This window comes from Notolepis coatsorum (assembly GCF_963971535.1).
Source record: "Notolepis coatsorum genome assembly, chromosome: 5".
Lineage (NCBI taxonomy): Eukaryota > Metazoa > Chordata > Actinopteri > Aulopiformes > Paralepididae > Notolepis > Notolepis coatsorum.
Window position 1 is genome coordinate 205,821,876 of NC_140169.1, and position 8,734 is coordinate 205,830,609.

The 8,734-nt window shown below is 44.2% G+C and overlaps 1 protein-coding gene across 1 annotated transcript in view; it reads right to left on the reverse strand.

Moving 5' to 3' along the window:
• Nucleotides 1-6,146, reverse strand: part of LOC311228523 (uncharacterized protein) — a gene marked incomplete at both ends in the record, with an annotated part of 180,005 nt that extends 173,859 nt beyond the window's left edge. Inside the window, 3 exons of the mRNA XM_084314425.1 lie at nt 2,429-2,755; nt 4,395-4,718; nt 6,074-6,146. Of these exons, the coding sequence (XP_084170551.1) occupies nt 2,429-2,755; nt 4,395-4,718; nt 6,074-6,146 (724 nt within the window). The remainder of the gene's footprint in view (nt 1-2,428; nt 2,756-4,394; nt 4,719-6,073) is intronic.
• Nucleotides 6,147-8,734: the final 2,588 nt, after the last annotated feature.

The following is an 8,734-nucleotide window of genomic DNA, read 5'->3' on the forward strand; positions in this document are numbered from 1 at the left end:
ATATAGATTGTCCGTCAGTATATTCATATACTGTGTAGCCTGCCTGTTTGCAGTTGTGACAGTCTCTTCCTCCGTTCTGGCGGTCCTGTGGCTGCGAGACGGCCCAGGTCGCTTCTTAAACCCCCTCCCAGCCCCCCGGGTTTGCATAGACATTTTAGGAAAGGGGGAAACCATGATGCATACAGTACATGTATAGGATACAATTAATTAAAAAATAAATCATAATTATGTTTGTTAGATAACCTCTGATCCTGTTACAAAGTAATAGGGAAAAATACAATTTAGAAACAACAAAAAAATATAACAGTAAACAGAAAAAGAAAAGATAAAAAAACAACAACAACATGATTTTTGTTCATTCTCTGGTGTCAATGTACAAGTGTTCAACCTAGTGGAGTACTGATTTTACCTTCTGGGCCGCAGTAAGTAATATTTGGATCGATTCTGTCCTTGCTCCCTGGATGCCTCTAATCTCAATACTTCGTAGAAGGACAGTTTCCAACGGAAAATATTGAGACTATGAGGTGGTTTCCATCTCATTACGAGCATTTTCTTTGCTGCCGTTAAACCGGCCAGAAACACTCTCTTTTTGTGAGGTGTTAATTTTAGAGATGAATCATCATTTAATAATAAAATGTGTGGCAAACAAGGTATGTTTATCTCCGTTATATTAGTGAGAAATAATGCAACCTTGGCCCAAAAAGCTAGTACTCCTGGACATTCCCACATCATATGTATGTATGTTCCTATGACTTTTTGCGGACATAAAGCACATAGAGGACTTTGTAAAATTTTGATTTGACAGAGTTTCCTGGGTGACAGATAAAATCTTTGTATCAGTTTGTAATGAGTTAATTGATTATTATAATTACGTGGTTAACTGGTTAACCTTCTGTATTGTCGCAGTGAACGGGTTAACCCTTTGGTAGTGTGGTAGTGAAAGGGTTAATATTGATAACATTATATATTTACATTTAGTAATTTAGCTGACGCCTTTATCCAGGCAGCAGGAGTGGTACATCTCTGGCAGCTAAGGGTCAGTGGCATTGGTCGTCAAACAATGTTAAACTTCAGTGCATGGTAAGCTCTGGACCTGGGGGGGTGACAGGGCCTTCGCTGCAGCTGCCCCCACATTCTGGAACGCCCTTCCCAACCATATCCGTCATGCAGACACTCTTTCATCATTCAAAGAAGCCCTCAAAACCCACCTTTTACCCTTGCTTTCAACCCATGAACTCCTTCCTCGCTCACCTTTTTATTTCTCTCTACTAAAACTATAATGTATTGTTTTGTTTTGTTAAAGCATGTTTGAGCACTTGGAAAAGCGCTATATAAATCCGATGTATTATTATTAGGGCTGTCAAAATTAAAGATTTAACTATGGAGATTCATTTAAATTATTTAAAGCTAGGGATGGGAATTGATCAAATTTTATCGATACGATTCCATTATCGATTCCCTTATCGATCCCTGATACATTTTATGATTTAAATAAATAAATTGGAAATGCAACAGAACTAAGCTGGTTAGAATAACAACATGCAACTTGACATTTCTGATGTTGCCACCTGAGCTCTGACTATTAAGACAAAGAATACGTCCAAAGTGTCAAACTAAAAATCTGATTAGTTAAAGAATGTGACAATCAACAAATTGTCAAATGAAAATATAGGCTATATTACATTTGAAATATATATAATTTTCTGATTCTGACAATTTATGTCAGCAGAAAGGGCTTTGCTGGCCCTGATGGCCCACATCTGCTATGTGATATAACATTTTAAGCATGACTTCATTGAAATGCGGGAAATGTTTCTTCAGTTGCAGGACGCGATGCTTGTCAAGGCATGATGACAAGCGGAGCCTTCATATATTTAACATTTTAAGCATTTTATGAGCAAACTTGATTATATCAAGCGGAGAATGGAGCAATTTAACAACCTCAGCACCGGGCTGTTTCTCTTCCTCCCCTCTCCTTTACTACCAACCATGCATGAATGACAAGTTTGGAGACCTATTTCAGAATGCGCTGCCTATTCTATCCACGCTGCTTCTCCATCTTTTTCCGACTCGCAAGCGCAGCATCACAACATTCTGTCTGAACGCACACACTTACTGTCTTGCTAGGTTCAGTGTGGACAACACAAAGCTGGCAGATTGGGGGGAGGGGGAAATAATCCATATTGCGGTATAATGACGCAAAGTCTGTGTGAAAAGGGCTTGTGATTATAAAAAGAGCAGTGGAGTAGACAGGCGGAGTGAATCACTGCTCTTTTATAATCACAGGTAAGGTAGATCTGATATGTATGTATGATATGTACAGATACACATGTGTGTGTGTGTGTGTGTGTGTGTGTGTGTGTGTGTGTGTGTGTGTGTGTGTGTGTGTGTGTGTGTGTGTGTAAACATAATACTGAAAGATAATCACCATAGGTAGAGAGGCAGACGGTGGAGGTCTTGGGCCCGTGGTGTGTCTGGTACAGACAGACGTAGCAGCCCTCGTCGTGGATGGCGACGGGCTGGATGGTGAGCTGGCTGTCGGACAGCGAGGTGCTGAGCCACACCCTGTCCTGGTAGGGAGGCTCGATCATGGGGTCACTCCGCTTGGCGTAGGAGGCCACCTCCCTGGACACCCCCTGCGGAGACGTGTGAGTCCACACCACCTGCTGCACCTTCTCTGGCAGGCCGTAGGAGCAGGACAGCGTCGCCGTCTTCCCACTCACCGCCGTCGTGTTGCCGTCGCCCGTGACGGGCGCTGGGGGTCAGGAGAGACAGAGGTCAGTGGGATTGTCATGACCAACCTCAGTGTCACGACCAACCTCAGTGTCACGACCAACCTCAGTGTCACGACCAACCTCAGTGTCACGACCAACCTCACTGTCACGACCAACCTCAGTGTCACGACCAACCTCAGTGTCACGACCAACCTCACTGTCACGACCAACCTCAGTGTCACGACCAACCTCACTGTCACGACCAACCTCAGTGTCACGACCAACCTCAATGCTACAGTTTCATTTGAATGGGAAAAACAAGACGAGCTGAGCTGAACCCGACCGTGACACTCAAATGTTTCACCCGGAGGTTTGACTCTCTTCCCCCGGCTGGGCCTGGCCGTTATGTATGTCCGTTCGAGAATGAGGACCATTGAACGTACAGAGAGAGGGAAAGAGAGAGAAGGGAGAGAGAGAGAGAGGGAGAGCTATGTATCTGGCTCAGCCACTCTCATTCCTCACTGTTCTAGGAAAATCAAAACTTAAGTCCAATGCTTTGAGTGAATGTCGAGTCCTGGCTCCAGGCAGAATCATGAACAGTGGTTTAAGATGTTATTCATTCGTGATTCATTCATCATTGCACATGTAGCACATCTTATGACTTTGAACGTCTCCCATTTCCACTGCAAAGACGGCACATAAGTAACGATACGATGCGTCAATCGTGAATTATGCAAATCTACAAAATGTCACGGTCAACCTAATCAACGACGTGGACTCATCGTCGCGCCCCTAGAGGACCGGCACCGATTTCTTCGAGCAGAAACCCTGTTTCAGCCTCTTCATAGTTCAACAGTATTCTTAGGGACAACAACTGACAGCCTTGGACAGGTGTAGATAGAGAGATAGAGGAGAGAGAACAGACGGAGACAGACGGAGGGGGACAAAGCCAATGACACGGTCCAGCATGTTTTCATCAAGGAATCCAAGTTTCAACTGCGTCTCGACATTTACCAAGAAAGATTCAGGAACATTTCGTTTTAGAACAAGTTGTAGCCGGGAGATTGAACAAACGTAGCACTCAGTTCCAATTCAATTTAGCTGGTGGCTACTGTCAGTCTCATGCTGACTCAGAAGTGAGTCAGTTGCTTGTGTCTCCGTCAGCTGTTTCTGCTTAGCAGAATGAGCCCAGGCTCCCCCCACCTCCCGTACACATCTGTAATAACATCTCTGGCCACGCTCCCTCAGCAGCTCACAGGGGGAATGAATACAGGTCTGCTGCACACAGGAGTGGATTCAGGACCTCTGTATGAACTGTGTCAGTAAATCCCTACAGTATAGGCTCTACAGATAAATGCAAAAAAAACTAGCGTTTTTCAAAATGGTATAAAACGGAAATGTACCGATTAAAAAACAATCCGTTTCAACAATGTTGACTGCAAACAAGTCATTGATAAGCGACGGGCGTATTAAACACATAGCCATGGCATAATTTAAGATATAGTTGATGCGTTCGCAAATGTGCTCGCCCTCTCATTGACTACAGCGTTGGCACTCAAGCGCTAAATCGTGCTGGCACTCAAAGTGTTAATAATCGTGATTTCTATATGAATAAAAAACAAGCGTGATTACGATTTATGCCCGCCGCAGACGGCGGCCGCACGGTGGGTCCGTACTCACAGGTCACGGTGAGGCACGTCTGCCCCTCCTGGGAGCCGTGGAGCAGCAGGTCAAAGATGCAGGTGTAGCAGCCTTCATCACGGAAGCCCACCCTGCGGATGGTGATGGCCGAGGTGCCCCTGGGGGACGGGGAGACGAGCTCCACGTGCTGCTGCCCGCTGACGCTGTCCCCCTGGCCGGGCTGATAGGTCAACAGGGTCTGGTTCAGGACGTCCAGCCAGCGGACCTGTCTCACGCTGTCCCCTTTCTCCCGGGACAGGACGCAGGTCAGTGTGAAGGGTTTCTCCACGGGAGCCTCCAGACGCTGTGGTGCCGTTACCCGACCTGGGGAACACACACACACACGCACGCGCACGCACACACACACACACAAGCACACACACGCACACACACACACACACACAAGCACACACACGCACAAGCACACACACACACACACGCACGCACATGCACACACACACGCGCGCACACACACACATGCGCACACACACACACACACACAGCGCGTGATCCAAATGCTGACCCAAATGCCTCAGAGCTTCCAAGCTTACATTTGCATATCTGTCCACTCCCACGTTGACAAGATAATTAGACACAGATAATCACAGTTAATTATGGAAGCTCATGCAATTAATTGCAATTACATATTTTAATCGATTGACAGAAAACAAAACAAACTAAACAAAACAAAACAACAAGTTAAATGAAATTCATGGTTATAAGTGGGAACATGCATCAGCTAGTTCATCTCTCAATCCCTGCAAAGTTGAATTTCTGAAGATATATTTCCGTCTGACTGTAAAGACATGATATCCCTTGCAGGAAAGGGTTCCATGCTGTGGGTCGTACATCAGCACAGCAGTTCCAAAGTATCATGCCCATTCCAGCTCCATGTGCCTATACTCAATATATACCTGCCTGCTCCCTTCACTGTCTACACTGTATTCATAACTACCTAACTCAATATATTTATATTTACTGTATATTTATCCACACCTGTCTGATCAGTATATACTATATTCTATATCTGTATATATCCCCTACCTATTCTTACTATGTGTAGTCATACCTCTGGCCAGTATGGCTACTACCTTAGTGTATTTATACATGTTATCACTGTACATATTAATACTGTAACACACTGTACATGCATCAAATTTGCATTATTACTCAGTAGTACCCATTTATATATATTCCAGTTTAATCACTTGTACATTATTATATTGTTATTGCACTTTACTGTTACATTTGCACTCTGGTTGGATGCCAAACTTATTTTTGTTGTAGTTGTGCTGTATGATGACAATACATTTTAATCTAATATAATCATAAATTCAACTAATTGGATTTGATTAATTTATTTGACTAATAGAAAATAGTATTATTTGTTTAGTGAAGATGAGGATCACAAAAGCCCTTCAGGCTACATTACGATGCAATGCAGACATTAAAGAAATGTTAGTGAGGTAGTTTGATTAACTGATCAATCAAGTTGTACGTGTTTTAACTTATTTGTTATACTTGCTCTTTGCCTCACCTTGTTGTCTTATTGTTATGATCGTATAATGCTGTGTGATTTTATTTGCTCTCATGCTTATTTCTGTATGTACACTCGACGTGACTGTAAATGAGGGACACCTCAGTTGAAATGAAAAGGTACCTCAGGACATCCTACTCACCCTGTAGTCTCCCCAGCACCAGGAGGGACACACACAGCTGCAGACACTGCCTCAGGGAAGCTTCTACCAGCATGGTCTGTTGAGCAGGCAACACAGAGAGGCCACAGTCACACACAGGAGGAGTGTGGAGAGGTTAAGAGTCAGGGAAACCAAACAACTGGTCAGCCAACCCGGGCTTACTAGGCTTCAGGCCAGAGGACACATTTGGCTTACTAGGCTTTCGGTCAAGGGATATATTAGACTTACTAGGCTTTAAGTCAAGGGATATATTAGACTTACTAGGCTTTAGGTCAAGGGATATATTAGACTTACTAGGCTTCAGGTCAGGGGATATATTAGACTTACTAGGCTTTAGGTCAAGGGATATATTAGACTTACTAGGCTTCAGGTCAGGGGATATATTAGACTTACTAGGCTTCAGGTCAAGGGATATATTAGACTTACTAGGCTTCAGGTCAGGGGAGATATTAGACTTACTAGGCTTCAGGGCAAGGGAGATATTAGACTTACTAGGCTTCAGGTCAGGGGAGATATTAGACTTACTAGGCTTCAGGGCAAGGGAGATGGGAGATATTAGACGTACTAGGCTTCAGGGCAAGGGAGATATTAGACTTACTAGGCTTCAGGGCAAGGGAGATATTAGACTTACTAGGCTTCAGGGCAAGGGAGATATTAGACTTACTAGGCTTCAGGTCAGGGGAGATATTATACTTACTAGGCTTCAGGGCAAGGGAGATATAGGCTTACTACATGCTTCAGGGGAGATTTCTTTCTTCATTTGTACTTTATTTAAACTCAGCAGTCATTGGGGAAGACCCTTATTTTCAATGGTGTACATGGCATTATGAGGTTACAAAATATAACATAATTACAATTAAAACAATAAAACCAGATAAAAAAAATACAGCTCATATGCAATATCACATCAAAGGAAGAAGTTACCAGTCGATGTAGGACAGTTATTAATTAAGAGTGTACTCAGTCTTAGGTCACATTGTTTCCATGATTCCACTGCATCAGTACAAAAAGAAAAAAAACGTCCAAATGTAATTCTAGCTAATTAGTTCTAACATCCGTTAAGTGTGGACCGGTGTTCCAGAGCAGCACAGATGAGATATAAGGTGGTCATTTATAGTATTAAGAGATTCTCAGTCAGACAGAGACGACCAACCAACCATATCATAGCGAATACCGTGGTGAGTGTTGTAGCATCACCAGTAATAAACCTCAGGGCTGAGTGGCAAACAGAGTCTAAGGGCCTGAGAGTGGAGGCTGCAGCCGGTCACAATCTTTTTTCTACAGATCAAAGGGAAACTGGCTTTGTTTCTATACAAAAAGACAATCTTTTGTTGCAACTTGCTAACAAGATTACACTTGCTAAAGAGATTCCCGACGTGGAGCAGTAGCCTGGTTGTTCACATAGCATTTGTCGTTCACATAGCATTTGTCGTCGAGCCAGATTTCAAGATATTTGTATTCTGGGCGACTAGGTGGTGCAGTGGGCAAGGCTCTCACCACCAATGCAGGAGACGCTGGGTTCGAGCCCAGCTCTCCGCATTGCTATCAGCTTGGCTGGTCGTTCATACTAATACAATTGGCAGTATTAGGGGGTGGGAAGCTGATGGGTGGGGATCGGACATTGTGGACAGCGACTCCTACAGGTCGGTTGGTGCGCCTGCGCAGCAGAATAAGGAAGCGACAGGGGGCGGCGTGCCCTCCAAACGCAGACCCCCGACGCTGAGAGATCGCGCTGTGCAGGTGAAAAGATGCGACTGCTGCTTCCTCAAGTACCGGAGGGGACACGTGATGTAAGGCTTAGTCCACATTGCAGCCGGCTTGTGGGAGGCATGGCCTAACAGCATTCGAGACAGGGGAGGGTAGAATTGGACGATACGAAATTGGGATGGGAGAAAAATAGAAAATGGGAGAAAAAGTAGATAAAAAAAATATATATATATTTGTATTCTGTGACCCTTTCAATATTTGAACCATTTACAGTAGAGATATGTAGATTACCAGAGTCTATGTTTTGGGATTTCGTCTTCTCAAAGAACATGATTTTTTTAATATTTGCATTTAGAACCAGCTGGAAGGACATATCAGGAAGGAGTTAGCTGATGGTTAATGGTAGCAGGAAGGAGTTAGCTGATGGTTAATGTTATCAGGAAGGAGTTGCTGATGGTTAATGTTATCAGGAAGGAGTTAGCTGATGGTTAATGGTATCAGGAAGACTACAATGTTGTTGAAGGGAGATTCAAGGCCTTCTAGGCTTCAAGCAGGGCTACTCTGGTCAATCATATTAGATTGTGTTTGCGGTGAGGAGAGGACGAGGGCAAGCAGGGAACACACACGAAGCAGACAGGCATGTGGGAGAAACGCTGCTGGTGTGAACAACCAGACTACTGCTCTACTGTTGGTGTGAACAACCAGACTACTGCTCTACTGCTGGTGTGAACAACCAGACTACTGCTCTACTGTTGGTGTGAACATTAACAACCAGACTACTGCTCTACTGCTGGTGTGAACAACCAGACTACTGCTCTACTGCTGGTGTGAACAACCAGACTACTGCTCTACTGCTGGTGTGAACAACCAGACTACTGCTCTACTGCTGGTGTGAACAACCAGGCTACTGTTCTACTGCTGGTGTGAACAACCAGA